General features: G+C 44.6%; 1 protein-coding gene across 4 annotated transcripts in view; it reads left to right on the forward strand.

Annotated features, from left to right (window-relative positions):
• ARL14EPL (ARF like GTPase 14 effector protein like) overlaps positions 1 to 21,061 on the forward strand; it is a 282,948-nt gene that overhangs the window by 259,379 nt on the left and 2,508 nt on the right. For all 4 annotated transcript variants that reach the window (XM_086963021.1, XM_086963022.1, XM_086963020.1 and 1 more), the window contains one exon: positions 20,556 to 20,692. In XM_086963021.1, coding sequence (XP_086819147.1) covers positions 20,556 to 20,692 — 137 coding nt within the window. The remainder of the gene's footprint in view (positions 1 to 20,555; positions 20,693 to 21,061) is intronic.

A 21,061-nucleotide genomic window follows, 5' to 3' on the forward strand; every position in this document is an offset into this window, starting at 1 on the left:
TCTCCACTGAGCTCTGCTCAGTTTTCTTTTCAGATTGGATTCTTTTTCCATTCCTTCAACTTTGATATGTCTGACAAGGAGAAGAAGGCGTTATTTATAGCTTGTGCTACCTGTTCTAAAAAGAGGCTGTTTGTGGAGGACAAGCATGAGGACTGTATCTACTGCTTGTACCCGGACCACAAGGCCACAAATTGTAAAATCTGCAGAACATTCTCTACAAAGACCTTGAGACAGGGAAGGCCACTTGTTGACTTGGCTGCAGAAAATGAAGTCACGTAAGGAGGTTGTCATCTGACAGTGAGGATTCTTCCTCAGCTGCGTCCTCCAGGAGATCCAAGAAGAGGGGTAGGTCATCCCCTTCAACTTCTACTGAGCCCCCTGTGAAAGCCTTACAAAAGACCTCTGATAGGTCTGAAAGGGCTAGTCCCATAAAATCTCCTCACCGAGGTGTAAAGGAGAGGCTGGAACAGACTGAGGAGACACAGACAGCTAAGCAGGTGAAGAAAGGTGTTTCTGTTACTTCTCCACCATCTGAAAAGGAGAAGGGAGGCAAGAAACCTTCTGCTGTCCCTCAGGAAGGAAGATCAGACAAGAAACCACGTCCGTCGACCCGACTGCAGCTTCGTCAGCGGCGTTGATATCTTCGTCGACGTTTGAGGTACCGGTTTCCTGCTAGTCGATGATGGTGTCTACATTTTCAACGTCTACGATAATGACGACTAAGGTAGTGTCGACGACAAGGACAATGTAGACGACAACGGCAGCCATGATGACGACGAGCTCGTCCACGGCACCGTCCACTATCAACCCTCCGGCGACGATCAATCTTCCGTCGACTATCCCGTCAACTACGATTTCGCCGACGTTTCCGTCGACGACGAGTCAGTCGACGATTCAAAGGGTCCGCATATCTATAAAGAGGCAGCAAATTACCCCAGAGATGACATCTCCTCGGCGTGTAACACCTTTGCCTCCCACTTTGCTTCTGGATGAGGAGTCTGATGACGATGAGGATGATCCTTATGGAGATGCCTATAGCCCATCTGAATTACAAGTAAAGTATCAGGATTCGGATTCTGATGAGTGCTATGCTGAAGAGCGCCAGTTTGTTCAGCAAGAAAGGCCTCCACAAAAATCACATGAGGATATGGTGGCATTGCTGTCCTCTCTTATAACAGACTTGCAATTAATGCTACAAGATTACAAAAGGAGGTTTCCGTTGCAAACTACGTAACAGCAACAGCGTCCTCCTTCTCAATCCATCCCTACTACTCCTGCAGTTGCAGTGACGCCTTTGGTTTCTCGAGTTTCGGAACCAGAACCCAGAGAGAGCTATCAGGAGGTTGTGACTGTTCAGGATGATGATATCTCATCGGATGGAGATCCTCAGGTTGATCCTCCTCATGACCCGGATAGAGGTTGGGACGATGATGTCATTCAGGATCCGGAGTCACCAGGCCCCGATACTGCTACCTCCCCTCCAGCTGACATTGGAGGTTTCCATAATTTTATGGAAAGGGCGTCCAAGAGATTTGGCCTTCCTATTACGACAGTACAATCAGACTGTTTCCTTTATGACTTCAAGGAACCTTACAGAAAATCAGTTCGTTCAATTCCAATAATCGAACATGTATGGTTGGAAGGTACTAAAGTGATGCAGAATCCTGCAACAGTCATTCCTGTTCTTCCCCGGCTGGAGAAGAAATATAAAGCTCCAGAAGGTAGTCCCGCTTGCCTGACTGGTCAGCCGACGCCGGACTCAGTTATTTTCCAGGCAGCGCAAAGCAAGTCCAAAAATCCATCGACACCACTTACAACACCGCCAGACAAGGAAGGGAGACGTCTGGACAATGTGGGAAAGAGATTCTCTTCTATGGCCAGCCTCTTGGTTCGAGCTCCTAATGCTCTTACTATCTTGGGCAGATATGATCCCCCAGATGTGGTGCGATTTATCCCTGTTTGTGGACCAACTTCCAGATGGATCGAAAGATGAGGCCAGGAAGATACTGGTGGAAGGAGAGCATTCCTCCTCAAAGGTGTTGGATTGTGCTATGGACATAGCAACTACAGCTTTCCGTGCACTAGGGGGTTCAGCAGTTCCAAGGCGTCGGGGCTGGTTACGGGCAACCTGGTTTCGCCAGGAAGTTCAAAATAAGATCTTGGACTTACCTTACGACGGAGTGATGCTTTTTGGAAAGCATGTAGATGATGCCCTTCAAGGCATCAAGAAAGACACGGACACGGCAAGGTCCTTGGGGACATTGAATTACCGCAAAGTTCCTTTCAGTGGTGCGAGAGGGAGAGTTTTTTTCTTCGTACAGAGGTGGCAATCAACAGCGCTACTCTTCGTACTCGCAGTCCTCGCAATCTTACAAGCCACAATACACACAGTGCCAAGGCCAGTCGGCGTCTTTCCCTCGCCAGCCATCAAGAGGGCGTCAAGGGAGAGACAATTCTAAGCGACAATAGCGGCTTCATGGCTCTTTCTACTGTTCCTACCATTCCGATAACATCAGTGGGGGGCAGGATTTCTCATTGTCTACGCAGCTGGAAGGTTATTACATCAGACCAGTGGGTTCTGAATATCATTAAGGGTGGCCACACTTTGGAGTTTCAACAGCTTCCTCCAGCCAGAGCTCCGGGCGCCAACGAGTCGAAACATCTAGGACTTTTACGTCTCGAAGCCCACCAACTTTTCATCAAGGAGGCAATAGAACCTGTACCTCACTCCCAAAGGGGGAAAGGGTTTTATTCCAGGTTCTTCCTGGTTCGCAAGACAAAGGAAAAGTGGCGTCCAATATTAGATCTAAGGGAGCTCAACACCTATCTCATAAAGCTATCCTTCAAGATAGTCACCCTTCAGGATATTCTAGGTCTACTGAATCCAGGAGACTACATGGCGACTCTGGCTTTAGAGGATGCATACTTCCATGTGCTGATCCACCCAGCTCACGGGCAATACCTACGCTTCACAGTAGGCAAGAGCCACTTTCAGTTCAAAGTGCTTCCTTTTGGTCTCCGGTCCGCACCAAGGATATTTACAAAGGTACTGGCTCCAGTGGCAGCGTTTCTCAGAAAACAATCTCTAGAGGTCTTTCCCTACCGAGACGATTGGCTGCTAAAAGCTCCATCTTTCCAGGCAGCTTCCAGGACGGTCACAAGCTGCTTTCAACTTTTCAACCAACGGGGCCTTCAACTCCACAAGGAGAAATCGATCCTTCTTCCATCCAGGTCAGCAAAGTTTCTAGGCTCTATCCTGGACACAAATCGCTGCAAGGCATTTCCATCGGAGGAATGTCAGAACAAACTTGTTCTGTCAGCTCGTCAAAAGGGGAAATCACTGTTGGTCCATCTCTACAAGTCCCTGCTTGGATCGATATCATCCTGCATACCATTGATTCCGCACTGCAGGCTTCAAATGCGTCCACTACAAGAGCAACTGGACAGGCAATGGTGCCAAGCGGAAGGCTCGTTCGATGACAGAATCACGGTGACTTCAGCAATGAAAAAAGCAAGCAGATGGTGATTGGTAAAAGACAACATCTCAAGAGGTCTAACCTTCACGCTTCCTCCATCTCCCATGGCCATGCACTATATAAACAAACCGGGCGGGGCAAGATCCCGGGCTCTTTCAAAAGAAGCACAGAATTTGGAACTGCGCATTTCTCCACAACATTGCTCTTACTGCAGAGCACCTTGCAGGTTCACTCAATTCAACAGCGGATGCGTGGGGTCGCCAAAGATCCATCAGTCATGAGTGGGAATTAGACCAGACCATTCTCGAGGAGATCTTTTCAGTTTGGGGAACCCCAACCATAGACATTTTTGCATGGAACTGGCATTTGGTGTTCTCTGGGGTTGCAAACGGGGATCACCAAGGGGGGTCCTTGGGGAATTCACTTTTGATAGCTTGGTGCAGCGCATTTGTCTACGCCTTTCCTCCAATTTCACTAATCCTGAGGCTGATCAGGAAACTCAAGGCGGAACCTTGCAAAATGATTTTAATTGCACAAGCGTGGCCCAACAGTTCTGGTACACGGAACTCCTCCTGCTGTCTCAGGATCAACCGATTCACCTGCTGCCGATTCAGTCTCTTTTGACAATGTCTCAGGGTCAAGTGCTTCATCCAGACCTGAGCTCACTCCAATTGACCGCGTGGCTCCTGAGTACAGAGAATTCCAGGATTTGAACCTCACAGAAGAGTGTAAGGTTATTCTGTCTCGGGACCGGGCTCCGAATACAAACAAAACTTTTCGGGCGAAATGGAAGCGGTTCTGTCTCTGGTGTCAGAGGCGGGATATTCATCCATACACTTCAGCTCCGCATCAGCTTTTGCCATATATTCTTTCTCTGGCTAAGTCAGGTTTGGCTTGTTCTTCTGTCAAAGTACATCTAGCAGCCATCTCTAGATTCAGGCGGACGTCTTCAGGTCCTTCACTTTGGTCCGCAAGGATTATTAAAAAATTCCTGAAGGGCCTGTTCAGAGTTTTCTCTCCAGTCCGGCCTCCACCACCTGTCTGGCAGCTTAATTTAGTTTTGGCTCATCTGATGAGAGCTCCGTTTGAGCCCATTCATAGAGCAGATCTAAAATTTGTATCATGGAAACTGGCTCTTCTATTGGCCTTAACATCGGCCAGGAGATTAGTGAGCTCCAAGCGCTCACGATTGTGGAACCCTTTCTTCAGTTCAAAAAGGATGTTCTGATTCCAAGGACAAATCCAAAATGTATCCCGAACGTCCCATCCAAAATCCATCTGAATGAGCCGGTGATTTTGAAATCTTTTTTCCCACGACCTACTACACCAGCAGAGATGTCTTTGCATTCTTTAGATGTTCAGAGGTGTCTGAAATTTTATCTGGAATGAACAAAATCACTCAGGAAGTCTTAACTTTTTGTCTCTTATAGTGCCCCGCGGAAGGGATTTCCGCTTTCAAAGCACAGTATTTCACGTTGGATCTCAAATACAATTCAATTTTGTGATCAAGAAGCGGGCAAACCGCTTGAAAGACGAGTTTGTGCTCATTCAACGAGATCTGTTGCTTCATCAGTGGCTCTATTCTCAGGAGTAACTATCAAGGACACCTGTAGAGCAGCTACGTGGCGCAGTACCCACACCTTCACAAAGCACTACTGCTTGGACTCTTCCACGAAGGACGATGCAGCGGTGGGTTAAGCAGTCCTGAGAAATCTTTTTCAATGAGAGGTGAGCTTTCCCTACAATCCCTCCTTCCTGTATAGCACATTTTGTATTGATTATTGTATTCTTCTCTTTGGTAACATTTTTTATGATTGTTTCCTATGAGGATAACTATGTTAACATGTAAGGATATTCATGTAACAAAATGTCTTACTGCTTGCTACTCTGATACAAAGCATGGGAATCTATGAAAGCTCCAATACTGGGGCAAGAAAACAATTTACTTACCTGTAACTTTGGTTCCCCAGTATTGGTAACTTTCATAGATTCCCATGCGCCCACCCTCCTCCCCTGGGAAAGCTCAGCCTATTTTTACTGAGATAGTTGCTGTTACACAACGGCTATGAAAATCTGAGGCTCTGTGGCTCTCTCAGGAGGGTTCTAAGGGGTGAGGCTGTTCTGATTGGTCGTTGCAGAATGTTGGTCTCTTTTACAAAAAGAGGTGGATAAGCTATAAACTGAGATGAGGCCTAAGCCTAGTTTTCTCTTTTGTACTTACTGCTATGGTATTTTTTATTTACAGAGACTCCCATTCCAACGACGGGGGAATGAGACAAAGCATGGGAATCTATATTGGGGAACCAAAGTTACAGGTAAGTAACTTATTTTCTTCCTTCCCTTCAGTTTAAAATCCTTGCCAAGAGTTTTTTTCAAATTCTCTGGCTCCCCTTGTGGCTTGCCTACATTTGGAAGCAGTTTTTCTACATTTTATTATCACAACGACCGGCTGGTTCAGGCTCTGTCAAAATAACTTTTGCTCTCCAAGGTGGCCAGAGTTGGCGAATCTCCAAGACCATGGTTTTCTAATAAAAATAGACAAGTCCAAATGGGTTCCCTCTCAGGACTTTGATTTATAAGGGCCAGGTTCTGCACAGACCTAGGGTTGGTTATCTTAATGCAAACAAGGGTCCAAATTATTCAACCTCACATCAAACATATTCATTGTCGGGTGGCACCTCGAGGTCTCTCCTGGTTGAAGGTATGGGAGATTTAGCCTCCACCGTGTTTTTGGTCCTGTAGGCAAGGTTTCAACTGAGCGTTCTGGTAACATGAATCCCTTCAAAACTGGTCCCTGGAATCTCTAGACTTGACAACATTGGTTCCATTCTCCTCTCGAGTGCGGAGGAGTACTTGTGGCTCTGAAAGTCATCACAACGGATGTCAGCCTATCTGGTTGGTGGGTTTGATCTGCAGATCATCCGATTCAGGGCCTTTGGATAATCAGAGAGGCTTGGAAATCATTGAACTGGAGTGAGCTTGAAGCTGCGCAGCCTCAAGTCCTTTTCGCATCAGATCAGTGGCAATGCTGTGTAGATTCTTTTGACAATGACAGCCAAGGCCTATATTAAGGGCAGGAAAGGAGCAAAATCTCTATCCTTGATGAAGATTGCTCAAATGATTTTTCTTTGGCTTTAGAGTTTTTATTTCACTGACAGAAATTCACATTCAGAAAACATCCAAGAGGGCAGATTATCTCAACAGACCTATTCCCTCTTACAGACATTTTCAGTCTGCTGACTCACAACTGAGATCAGGCAGTCCTGGATCTTTTTGCTTCTTTAATGAATGCCAATGTGCTGTGGTTTTGCCTGTGGGAGAGAGACCCGATCGCTTGGGCAATGGACGCTCTCACTTGTGTATGGCCTCTGGGCTTTCTGTACGCCTACCCTCCATTATAGTCAATCTAATCCTTCCTGGTGACGTTGCGGTCAGAATGTGCTGAGGTGAAATTGATTGCTTTGGCAAAACCATGTCAAATTGGTTCCCACTTCTCACAGAAATGTGTATAGCTCTGGATTGGAGATTCGCTATTCACCCTTCTACTTTTCTATACCCTGTCTTGAAGGGAGACACTCTAGAAAGCTCAAATTAACTTCCTGGAGGTTTAGAGGAGGACTTGAATAGCGAAGGGGTTCCACATAATTTGACAATTACTCTGTAGGCCTCTAGGAGATGTTCTACGCTCAAATCCTATGCTAACACTGGTGTGCCTTTTCTAATTTGGTGTATCATTAGAGATCCTGATCCCACAACAGTTAATTTGCTCCATGTGATGGACTTCTCTAGGTTTGGGTCTAGATTTGGTTTGATGGTTCCTAAGCTTAGAATTCAGTGTCTTGCTATCAGAGCATTCAGAAGGTCCTGGGAGTATTTGAGAGATGAAAGGGGATTGGTGGCTGGGGTTTTTAAAGGACTAGAGAATGTTTACTGATCTCCTCCGAAATTGTTCCCAGCCTGGGATTTACTTTGGTGGTTTTATCTAAGCTGCCCTTCAAGCCTTTTCAAAGTACTAGGTTTAAAAACTTTCACTGTCAAAGTTTTATTTCCAGGTAGCTATCACTTCTGCCAAGTGATTAGGGGAGTGAGGTTCACTTTCCTACAAGTTTCCATTTTGTAAAAGAATATTCAGATAGTAGTTTCATTAATTCCACTCATGGTGTCAACTAAATTCATAATTTCATAGGCAACAGGAAATCCTTTTGCCTGAGTTTTTTCAACCTTCTGAAGAACGGAGGGTAAACTTTTTGGATGTTAGAAAGTTTCTTATAACTTATTTAGAGAAAATTCAGCCCTTTAGAAATTCCGAGCCACTGTTCGTGAACTTTGGACCAGCAAGAAAAGGAGTTAAGCCATCACCTGCTTTAAGTAGATGGGCCAGAGCTCCTATTTCCATGGCTTATGGCGATGGGACAGCCGTTTGGAGAGGCATCGGGGATGATAGAACGGGTTGAGTCTGGATTTCTAGTTCATTGAGGATGAGTTTGTTTTATTTACCTCGGTGAAGCAGGATAGATGGGAAAGGTTGATCAAAATATTTAAATCTGAAAGTCTAGTTCCTTATGGAAGGGTACAAACTAAAGTACCAACCTTTCCTTCCTGAAGTTCTGATTTTCTGCATAAGAATGAAGTGCTGCCCTTAATGGCAGATATAACTGCAAAAGTCTGTCATGAAGAATAGTGGAAATGTTGGCCCTATTAAGGAATTGGCTTCAAATTCTGATGAGCCATCATTGTAGAGCTTAATTTCTGCCATTTTACCACCTTGTTGTGCTTTTAATATATGGATGGTGTTCCGGTACACCTTTCTATAGAAAAGTCTGATTGATTAGTCAATCCTTACTATCAGTTCCATGTTTGTGGGTTCAGAAACCTATACAAAAGGGTGCATCTCAGTGCTTTATTGTTCTTCCACATTTTGGACTCCGATAATCGCATTCATCCTAATCAGCAGGGTGAACGATGTTACTATGGGGATTCTAGCTGGTAAGATCTTCAGATGCCTAGTTCCTTTTTAGAGTAATGGGTCATCAGCTGAAAGTAGTTTTTCTCTAGATGGCTGCTTTGTGTAAGCAAATGCCCTTTCTCTGTGTCTTAACTTAACGTTTATCTATATGTATTGTTTTGGTTGGAAACGTTGAGTAGTGGCTGCAGCGATGAGAGCACCTTTTGAGAAGTGTGAGCAGTCATAGAAATAATTTTCATTCTCATGACAAGGAGGTCAATCTCTGCATTTCTCTGCTTACCTACACTCTAGACGAGTGCTCTGCTTTGTTCAGTGTTTCAAATGTATTTATGGGAGCTATAATTATAAATATGTTATGTCCTATTTCAAAGTGAACTGGTCTCTATGATTTCTTGGCCTGAGGACTTACCTGCGTTTTCTGAGAAGTCGTCTTGGCTACTCAAAAGGGTTGGGGTGAATGTGGTGTCATCGTGGTAGGGACTTATCAGCAAAAGTGTCCCTTCTAGGAAAGCTCAGGTAAAGGACATGAAGGGGTGGTTCCTGTGGTGTGAAATGCAGTGTAGAGTTGCTTCCCCTCCCCATGACAGTTCAGACCTTGTAGTGTTGGCAGGAAGCAATGTTGTGTCTTGATCATACTGGTGATGGCCGGATGTACTGTTGAAGTGAGCACCAGTAAGCTACTCCTCAGTTCTTTAGTACATGTGGAAGACAACTAAATTCAGTTTTCATCTTTCACCATAACCAGGCTTCTCTGAAATTAAGCTTGACAATAAAAAATAGGTGACAATGCAAATTGGGTGATAATGGATATTGTGTTATGGATAATGACGTGATTATGTGTCAGGAATGCCTAAATTATGCGACCTATAAAGGCACACACTGGAATTAAACTCCAGTTATGCTGCATGTTCTTTGGCATTATCAAGCTACTTTGAAATATTAATGTTGATACAAATGTGTTCCTAACGAAAATAGAGGTTCCTCCTGCGGAAAACTAAACATGTAAAGCAGATCATTTTCAGAATGTTATTCACCAACAATTAATGAGTTGGTCTTGCAAGTCAGCAGAGGCATGTTAACACTGCGGATTCCAGCCCCATCCCACCACCACCTCAAACAAGCAAAGTCTCAAAGAAGAGTACTGTACATTAAACCTTCAAACCTAAATGAGATGGAAAATGTTTTGGTTTAGACAAACTTGGTGTATCCTTCAACTAACTGCTGCTTTGAGAACACTTGGATACAAACAAGAATTTGCATAGTGAAATGGGAAAATTTCTGGGATAAGCAGGTATCCTATCGTTTATTTTGAATTCCATTTACACACGTGTGAAATCGGTCTTCTTACTGTGGATAAACGTATTAATACCCCTTAATCAGCTGACTTTTGCAGAGCGTGGTGTTGGACTTGGCCCTTTTTGGCAGGTTCACCCCTAAACTTTTTGCCTTAAGCTCTGACATAGTGGTAGTGATTTTAGGCCTCTGCGCACTTTAGCACTGTGGCCCAGTGTAGAGTGCGCACGCACTCAGAGTGCGTGTGGTGAGATTGGCCTGCCCTCCCATAGGAATGCATGGGGGATATATGTGTCTTCATGGTAATTCCTGGTATGAGGAGAGTGCAGTGTCGAGTTTAGTATCTGTGAACTCTTGAGAATAAATGCTGTGCAAAAGTGTACGCAGATTTATTGTGGTTCTTTTAGAAATGCCACTTTTAGAAGTTGGCATTTCTGTGTGCTGTGTATCTGCCTACATGATGCGAATTGCATGTCTGGCTTGTGATTGACAGGGGCTGGATGGTGTGGTTGGCTCCAGGAGCCAGGACCCTGGCCTGTCCTGTGAAAAGAAGAGAGGAGCTGAGCAGAACAAAATGCTCCGAAGCTCCCCTGAACCAGTTGTATCTGGTTCACACCAAACCCTGCACCTTTTAGACCAAGGAAACGCTGCATAAATATAGGGGCTGTGACCCCATGAAATTGTTCTTGGACTCTAATCTGCCAGGGGTGTTCTGCTGCTGGGGCCCAGGGGGGCCCTGCCATGAGGGCTTGCCCCTGGACCTGGAAGACCCTTTCCTTTTGGACCCTTTTGCTACTTTTCCTTGTCGCAGGGATTCTGTTCCTACACAGAACTGTGCACAGAGACCCAGGACCTCAGTGAATTGTGGTGTACCAAAAAACTCAACTTAGTGCCTAGAAACCCTAACCAGCTAGCATCAGTGTCACATTAGATCCTTGTCCTATAACGAAGGAACCAATGAGTAGACAACCCAGAACATGTGACTTAGGTTATACTCGGGAATGGTGGGAAGCAAGAATGCTCTTTCGTTATACACTCATACTGGTCCACAACAGGAGTAAAAAAGAGACACAGAAAGGTTAAAATATGTATTTTATTGACGTGCTCTAAGATGCAGTATCTTTGCTAACATAAGCAGACATATGATTAAAAGTAATATGAGCAGCATTGCTACATTTCCATAAAACACAAAAGGAGAAATCATATTACAATGAGTGTGAAAATAGGTCCTATGGTGCCTAGTAATTCACCCTCCCTAGGTAGGAACTATGTTTTATAAAACATAGGTCTCTTAGGCTTCTTTGGGGGACCCCATACCTCCAAGATCAGCAGGGTTGAATCGCATCAGGATCTGCAAAAGCTCTGTCTCTCTGGAAAAATGGGCTTCTTCCAAGTGTCTGAAATCATGCTTGCAGTGTGATATTAGAGGCGCCACAATCATGTTGGCTTGCAACTGCATATATGGTATGGCTAGAACGTGAGCCGATCAGCCCGGACAACAGCTACCTTGTTATGATAACCTTGGCGGCTTTAGCACTCAGTGTGCAGACTAGAGTCACGATGTAAGTCTAGGGATGCTGAAAACAAGCCATTCTCAAGTGAAGCATTTCACACAACCTAACTTACAACAACAGTTATATGCAGTGTCATGTGCAAAAGTGGCAAAAAGGTAAAATGGCGTTTAAACTTCTAATAAGCCTATGCTAACTTAAAAATGTGCGTAACAAGGCCCAGCCCACACTACATCTTCCTCCAGGATTCTACAAGGACTTTATTCAGCCTTTCTGCGCACTGGGCGTGCTGTGTAATTGCTTCCCCAGGAGAGAGAGCGCGCCTGGGGGCTGAGCTGCGCTGAGCTGCTGTCCCTTTGGGAGGGAACCCCCACCTTGGAATTACCCGTTGATGCCGACCTGTGGCGGGTTCCCACCCCGCTTATTTTTATTTAATTATGGGTGACCACCCCACATGGCCGCTTATTTTTTTATTTACTTGAGCAAGTGCCCACCCTGTGTCTTTGCTTTACTTCTAATTAATGCGCGGGTGCCCACACCGCGACTTTGCCTTTATATGATTGAGCGGGTGCCCACCCCGCTTTCTATTTTTGAGAAGAGGGAGCCTACCCCTGATTGTGCCTGGAGTAAAGAAATTGCAGCTGTTGCCCAGCCATGGCTGCCTGGGAGTCAGGCAAGTCTGACTGTTAAGTGGGTGGGGCCTGCGGCAGGGCCCGAAGTGGCACGAGAGTGGCGGGCCTACGCGGGGCTCCCATGAGCTGTGGGGAGTCCCGGCGCTGGAAGAGAAGGAGGCTACCTGGAGCCTCGCTGGCTCCATACTATAGTCCTGGTCCCGAGACTGGGGACTGGGAGAAGCTGAGGGCATGGTGAAGCGGGCTCCCATTATTGGAGAGAGCCCCGCAGCAGGATTCCCGCGGAGGGGGCACGAGGCACATTGCTGGTGCCTGCCTCCGCCGCATTCAAGTGGAGAGCCTCCTCGCATAGCCCGGTGAGTGGGGATGGCAGGAGCAAGGTTTGTCAGAGCGGCCCTATCTGGCAGTGGGCCGTTCCAACGATAAGGGGGCATGTTTATTTTTAGAGCCTGTGCGTGGCTCCACCATGTGCACATTTATTTACAGCGACAGTGCACCTCACGTTCTTGGGGGCATTATTTGTATGCAGAGACCCGTGTGGCTCCAACACTGGCAGAATCATTTTCAGAGCCCTCGTTTGGCTCCAACGTTTGGCCTAATGACTTTCCAGAGCCTGTAGGGCCACCATAGTTTAGGGGCCCCTGATGGCCACAGTGCTTGGGGGCATGATTTGTTTACAGAGCCTCATATGGGGCATAATTTGTTTTCTTGGGCCATTGAGAGCCCATGCCTCATTTTTGTATTTCCAGCTGCCCAGCATGTAGTGGGCAGCTGCACCATTTAGGTCTTTCTTTCCTTAGAGGACCTGGTGAAGTTGGGAGTGAGATTCACTCCCTCGCCTACCCCCTTTCCCATTCTTTCACAGCTGCGCAGCACTTATTGCCAGCTGCAACGTTTAGGTTTGCGCAATTGCGCACCCCTGACTCCTGCTGCATTGGCAGCGTGCCCTGATGTTTGGACAGAGGGCATTTGAGCCCCCTTAGAGATAGGTTTATAGGGCGCCAGGCCCTAGTTTGATTTATATAGGTGCTAGGAAATGCAACTTGTATAGTATGTTTTATGCACCCTGCTTTATGCTTCTAGATGTGTTTTTATGATTGAGGTTTTACCTACTGTGTTCTGTTTTAGTTTATTCCCTGCTGTGGTTTAGGTATGATTTATTCCCTACTGCGGTTTATGTCAGTAAGTTTATTTCTTAATGCGAGTCATGTTTAGGAGATAATGGTCTGCTATGTTTAGGGTTATGAGGTTGGTGCAGAATATATTTCTCGCCTGATGTGATACTGTGCGTAATATGATTTATGTTATAGGATGATGATGAGTGTAGTCTTTGCCAGTAATTACTGGTTGTGGTCTACGTTTGATATGTTCTTACTTTTGTTATTTTACCAATCGATGATTCTGACAGTGGCCCTGTCATGTGTAAATAATCCCCTGTAAATATTGCCCAGTGCCAGTTGGCACAGTGTATATTGCGTGATTACCATCTAATGTGTTTTATGATGATACAAAGGCTATTTTTTTATATAAACTTGTGTTGACTTCCTTTTGTGGTGTGCCTAGTACGTTGTTGCTGTGTGTGTTGGGCAAATGCTTTACACATCGCCACTGGGATAAGCCTGACTGCTCGTGCCAAGCTACTAAGGGGGTGAGCAGGGGTTATCTTTGGCATGTAATTCCCTTTCCTTGACTAGAGTGGTGGTCTCTGCCTGGCTTTGGCGCAAGCCTTAGCCAACCAGAGATCCCATTTCTAACAGTCGGGAGCTGTTACATTACATGTGCAGCGTTTTGGTAACTTTTGATCTATTTAAGGTAGAAATTATTTTCTTGAGCTGTACAGAAATGCTCCAGATGGTGGTTTGCCCAGCAAATTCGTAGTTGTACATTGAACGAATTCCAGTGGCCTAGGCATAACCACGCCATTGGTAAAATGTAGGTGTATTTTCTGCATGTGTTATTACTCGGTGCATCAGGGATAAAATCGTTTGTAGGTCTCGCCTAGGCAGCGCGCATACGCTGCTCTAGGAGATGACCTTTAGAAATTGGTCAGCTCTTTTCAAGTGCTTGTTCTCGCATCCACCTTGCGGGAGCGAGCAGCAGCGCATGCTCTAATTGGAAACAGATCACTCTTGTGCTGCCGCCCACTCCTGCAAGGGGAATACCAGCACAAGCACGAGTGCCTGGAAACAGCCAGTGTACTTAACAGAGACTCACTGGTTATCATGTGGTGTTAATTAAAATACCCTCCTTCCCCTCTGGCGCTGGCTTCCCATTCACACCATTGCCCTGACTGAGGTAAGACGTGTCCGCTCTTGCTGCGTTCTTTGATTCTTGAAACTATCTTGTTCCACTGTAAACACACACAAGTGTTTGTAATTAATGAATTCCTGGATACTACCTGCACTTTGAGGGGTTTAGCTCACACGCTGCAAAACGCAGGTTTATTTTGGGCGCACATTCACGCAATATGTTTCATGTTGCCCCGCTTTGACGAGGTTCTAGCACATGCGTTTTTCACTTTAGCGTGGGTGCTATCATGTGTTGCGCATTACTTTTAAGTGCCTATGTGTCTATCATTACCATAGCCTTTTTGTTCCCCGGCGTGCACACGGGTCACTGGGATCCGTGCCAATTGCATGATATCACCCACTGGTGTCAAACTACACACATTTTACTCTCAGCTGAATGCGCTTGTTGATCCTTCCACCCCCCTTTCTTCCTCGCCTCCCGACAGATGATAATTCCAAATAGGTCCACTTTTTAGATCACTTGCGGTCAATCACTGACGCCCACTCACAGTTACTTTCACTTTCACTCTCATTCACACCGCTGTAGTGTAGTTCCTATATTGCCAATAGGCTCTGCGCATTTGAATAATATATCCTATAGATATGACATGGGACTTAGGCCAGTAGGTCTCCATCGAATATACTAAACTTAATTGTGAGTGCCAGCTAGCTCAGAGGTCACTAGAAACTTTCTCGAATTCGCAAGAAGGGATTCGTTTCTGCCAACCGCATAAACATGACCACTTTGTTTCCCTAGGACTGAAAAATATCTTCAGAGTCGTAGAAACAATAGATAAGTATTTCACTCAGTCAATTGTGCATGCTTTGATTCTGCAGAGTTGCAGAGAAATAGAGAGACAGGCGTTTTCAATAAAAGGTTTAATGAACAGTCTTTTCTCATGCAAGAGAGATGAACTGCTCCAATCGTTAAACAGAATGCAAAGTGTAATGCGTACAGCGAGAATGGTATTATGAAATAATACTGTAATAGCATTGTGTGGTTTCTAAGCCATATAAAAATGCATACATAAATAACACAGGCTAAAATACTCAACTGGTGCTTCTAAAATACTCCTACCCCAATGTACCTGACCTAGGTCTAGTACGAGGGAAGAAGTAAGTATGGTCTTTAGCATAGGTTTAGTTTTTGCCAAGAATCTACCAAAGGTTTCTCTAGGTTCTTATCAGCTCCATACCTTAGAAAGATGGAGGTCTGGTATCTGAGTCTCAGGACTCTATTTCATAACAACCCGAGGGGAGTCAGAAACACTGGAGCAGGAGTCTCGGCAGTAGAGGGCAGCTTCCTGATCAGTGCGTCAACTGGAGAGTCTGCTTCCTTCGGCACTTGCTGTAGCAAGCTGCGTTGGGCAAGTAGGTCGTCGAACTGCTTCGAACCACCGTGCTATGCTATAGCAAGTGAAGGTATATTTATACCTTGAAGGTGTTTAGGAATACCATGTTTGACGTAAAGTCGGGCATATGAACGTCATGGCAGGGGTTCCCAAACTTTTTCAACCCGTGGCTCCCTTTATCTTTTGGTAGTTGTCCGCTGCTCCCCATTATGTCTTTTTATTTTGCGGGTGGCAAGGATGTAAGCCCGGTCTCTGGAGTACTTCCATTTTTCTCCTCTTTTGTCCGGTGGTTGGTCACTTGCTTACCAGACATCCAATGGTTGTTCAAAAAACATAGGGGGTTCTGCATCACAGACCGACTGTGCTAAAGGGGCAATTACACAAAAACCCCAACCGTAAATAAACCAGCTAGTTACGATTGCCACCTGACCAGTTTTCTACCGGCACCACTGGTATTTCTAAGCATATGGCTAAGGAAGGCTGGGTTTATGTGCCACCTAGGGTCCCGTCACTGTGTCTACCTGTGTTTTCTTTCCTGTTCCTGCATCACATCTACTTGGGATGACACCTCTTGACCTTTTCATCCAAATGGCAGCCTCCTCACTGTGGGAATTGCTCAGCAGGCTGTGATCTTGGGCGCTATTAGCATCACCCTAAGAACCTTTCCCTGGATTATAAAGGTGCCAATGCAAGAAGAAAGCAGTAAGTGGTCAACTCTTTAAAACACATACACCCAGCAAATGTTATTCTGTAAAGCCAGTGTGAAATGTAATTCCAGAGTGCCACACGTTTGTTTAAATATGTTTTTGCTTTCAGCTATTTCTAAACTCAGTTATATATATTTCAATATAGAAATCATTTATATGTGACTGCATTAATTGTTTATGTAAGGCGCATATGTTCTCCGGTTCAGGAGGCAAGTTCAGAGCACAAGCCTCATGTACCATGTCACATTTTTAAACATGTCCCCCCCCCCCAAAAAATTTTTAATGTCATGTCCTCCTCTTTACCAACCTCATTAACTTTAAATATATGCAACAACAATGAAAGTGTGTAGCTTCACACTCAAAATCTGACATTAGATAAGCTGGTAAATATACAAAACGTTATAATTAAACATGACTCCTTGAAAGTGAAGTTGCACTGCCCTCATATGACCCAGGGCAACCACTGCAGGCCTGATCACACGGAGCAGTGTTGAATTCAGATGCCATACTATTTATTACTGATTCCCAAACTGTGTGCTCATCTGTTTGTGGCGCCCCTGGCAAGTTTTCACGGCGCACCAGGGAGCCGCAGCGCACAGTTTGGGAACCGCTGCCCTAAGGAATAGTTATTCATTGAAAAACTGAGTTCTTGGAGAATTCAATATTCAAGCAAGGGGAAGTCCCTAACGGCCTAAGCTGGTTTTCCAAGAAATCTTTGTGACGTTTGGTGAACAGATTGAAGTAGCCATGCCTGTCCTGCATTTGGGCTGCATGGACTATGTCTAAATAAGGGCTTGATTTCTATGCCAGGCAACGTGAATTATACCTATATAAGGGCATGAATCTGGAAAATCCATTCGGAATTTAAAATGCCATACAACACCGCCTTCCCTTCTACCCACAACTACTCACTCAACCACAAACTTACACACTCGCACACCCCATCCCTCACACATGCCAATAGACGTGATTCAGGTGGGAGACAACCGATTTTTTTTCTCTTAGGGTCTAATCAGCTCTGTACCTTGGTTATAGAATGAAGGAGGTCGTTTATCTCTCTTTCAGGACTCAATCTCCCAGTAACCCGCAAGGGTAGCAGGGAAACACTGGAGCCGGATTTCTCGGCAGGAGAAACGACAGCGTCTCTCTCAGTGCGTCAGCTGGAGGGTCGGCTTCCTTCGGCACTCGCTACAGCAGGGCGTCGGGCAAGTAGTTAGTCGATCTGCTCCAAACCATCGTGTGTTTGCTAGGGCAGATGTGGGTATATTTATACCTGGAAGGTGCCGAGTTTGACATAAGGGTGGACATAATAACGTCACTAAGAACTCTAAGTTCTTTACACGCTCCAGGAGTTCTGGGACAAATCGATATTGAAGCAGGGGGAAGTCCCGTAATGCTGAAGGCTGGTTGTCTTCAAGAACTCATTGTACTCTAGGAGCTTAGTGGAAGTAGCCATGCCGTATTTGGACTGCATAGGCTGTGTATAATATGGTTATGATTCTTATGCCTATATAAGGATATGATAAGTTATACCTATATAAGGGCATGAATCGGGAAAATTACACTAGAGCCCTAGATACGTTTACAACAACACAACACTTGACACAAGTGTGTTCTGAAGGGGCCATCCAGGGAAGAGAAAAACAGTTCTCTTTACCTAGTACTGGCACTACATATCCAAAAATCGCCAACAATGTTTGATTATGTCTGCCATGGGACTGAAACCTATTTATTTTTAAAGTTTTATATATTGCGCGAACTTGACCCAAGAGGGTATCAGAGCACTTTACATTTAGGCTCACTGCGTTAAAAGTTACATCCGTTACAAGAGTATAGTATGGTACGATACACAAAAACAATGTTGCTAGAATTCATAGGAGGGAGGGCAGGAAGCAGTCAAAGCGGGGAGACGAAGAGGAACTGTGCCCAATGTCCGGCTGAGTAGGTGACGGTCGAAGGGGAAACCAGGGCCAATCTCCTCAATAGCTGTCAAGCAGCTCCACCGGGCATCAGCCAAGTTGATCAGGTCTCAGCATTCAGGAAAAACAGATAGGAGTTTATTTGATTAGAGAAGTGTAAATAGCGCTGGCTAGACCCAGAGTTATCAGAGCGCTTTACCAGAGGAACATTGTGTTACAAGTTACATCAGTTACATTAGCGTAGTAAGGTACAGTAAACAAATAATGAAGTGGAGAGATTTTGTAGGAAAGGAGGGGAGGAAGGAGCCATAGCAGGAAGAACTGTGCCCAATGTCCGGCTGGGTAGGAGACGGTCGAGGGGGAAACCAGGTCCAATCTCCTCAACCGCTGTCTAGCAGCTCCACCTATTATGACATCATTCACAGGATGGCCATATAAGGTATAACAGATGCTTATTACCTTATTGTAATTATTCAACATGCTGCACAGCAGGTACTCTGCTCTACAACATAGCCTAAAAACATTGGCAAAGCCAATAGGTCTGGCAAAACACTTATAAGGTCTCAAAGGCGAGACCTATTGGCTATGCCAATGTTTGTTTCTTTTACTGTAGGGTTAAGTCTATGTGTAGAAGGAAAGAACAAGAGCGACGTGAGAATGATTTTCTGCCACTTGATTAAGTGGTTTGCAGTAGTGCTGTGTAGTGAAATAGGATTGGCTTGGATTTTCATGTGCTAACATTGCTATTTTGTGATCCCTGGTAAGCAGGGAATTGGTTGCAATGACATAAAGGTAGTAAGGGGAAAAACCTATATTGGGGAACAGGGCACACAAAGTTTGGCATTGACATCACAACTCGATGGATCACTTTGTTCCTTCATCGAAATAGTCCTCATCCATACCCATGTAAATAACTATACCTTGAAACGTGGTCATTCTCCTCACAAAGCAGTTACATTGGAATGTTATTCCAGAGGCTATTGGAGGCAGTCTATACAATCTACGATGGTAAAATGCCCTAAAATCCTGCCTATACAAAAAAACCTTTGCCAATGGCCCATGCTTACTGAAGGAAGTCTACTCTATTGCTCCGTCAGTAACTACCCACACCATAGATCCCATGTGCCATCATTTATAACGGATACCCCACAAGCCTGAGTCCATGAAGATCAAGGTCAGTGATGTTCTGAGGTAAGGCAATTCTACATATAGGGATTAAAAGAAATACGATTTTTAAAAATGTGTTGATGTACTTCTCGACTAATGTTGGTAAATGATCTTCTAAGGATGGTCAATATATAATTGCAGTGCTTCTGTTCAACAGATAATTTGTCTGTCTTCTTGAGATCTAAGCCTTTGGACTTCAAAGATGACATTGTTGGTACCTACCCACTCCACATATAAATTTCTAAAATCCAGTCTGTTTGATTCTGAACCAGACACAGCTTTTTTTAAGCAAGGCACGTGGAGCTTCAAACTCCATCCATAGGGTTGTGGTTACCTAGAGTTTAATATGCAGTGTTGTCTTCCACATGGGCTGTTTGTCTCCGATGGTCGTGAATCTGATAGCAGACTAGGATCTCTCACCTCCATAATCCTCTAGATTGAGTATAGAATCTCATGCCAGAGTCCAAAATAGTGGCCCTTATGGGCATGGCTCACTGTAATCGAAATAAAGTAGAATTGTGACTGTGTCCTAAAGTGCTAAATCTCAAGCTTTAAAGTATGCACTAGTATCTGAATGCCATTTCAGGAAATGGTTCCCTGTTTAGCCAAGTTCTGGCTTGCAGCCCCTTAGCCTAAAACTAGGCATTGTTCTCTCCTGCCACCATGGTTTACATTCTAGCCTGCTAATTTGTTGAGTCTCGTGAGTGACCCAGATGTGATCCAACTATGGCAAAGTTACCTACTTTAAATGTTGGTACCCCTGGTTTTGGCCTCATACTGATTACCAAAATCTACTGTTCATCTCCCGCGTCTCTTTGGCATAAATAATTTAATGAATTTGCTGATACATTGTCAAAACTGATTGTTTGGCAGACTGCTTGTATGTTTTGTAGAAGTCCCATTTGTAACCTGTCACCCATCTCCAGGTTAGTTAGTATTGCAAACATGCCTAGGAAGTTAACCATTTTAATCATGTACACTCGCATAGTTCTGATGAACATTTAAATATAAGTAATCTTGCTGTTGTGTGTATTTTTCATTTTGATTTTTTTCTGACTGCGTTGATTTTCGTATTTGTTGGTATTGAACTATACAAATGCACAGATGGCAGCCACACAAGTAAGTAAAGAGTATCCCACTTGCCAGCCTAGAATAGTAAACCGCTGTAAAATATATGGTACACAAATAATCTCTTTAAACATGTCTTGTTTTTAACAGTTTGGTTTTGCCTGTTTATTTTATAGCAACAAATCGAAAGACAACTGAAATGTCTTGCTTTTCAAAACCCAGGACCCCAAGTGGCAGATTTCAACCCTGAAACTAGGCGACAGAAAAAGAGGGCTCGTATGTCGAAGATGAACCAATATTTTTCTGTCAACAAGTAAGTTTGTTCAATTAGAACCTCGGTGCAAAGATTACAATTGGATGGAAGAGATCATAATGTGGTTAAGTGCTAGACAAATATTTGGAGAAAAACTTTTAAGTGCTCAATTAAGTCAATCACACAACTTGCATGAGGTTAATTCACTTACAAATCGGTTCTCCTTACAGGATAGATTAAGTGTAACAATTCTGATTACCCTTTGTTAAGAAGTACACTCGATATTCTGATGTATTCTCCTTTTTGCAATTAACTTTTACCCCTTCTCTTTTTTGCTTCTAGCTTTAGTTGATCTTTCAGTTTTTTGGGGGGGGGGGGTTTTTGCTTTCTTTAGACAGCCATATTTTTCCCTTCATCTAGGCCATGAGG

Source organism: Lissotriton vulgaris, chromosome 3_1 (assembly GCF_964263255.1).
Source record: "Lissotriton vulgaris chromosome 3_1, aLisVul1.2, whole genome shotgun sequence".
Classification (NCBI taxonomy): domain Eukaryota; kingdom Metazoa; phylum Chordata; class Amphibia; order Caudata; family Salamandridae; genus Lissotriton; species Lissotriton vulgaris.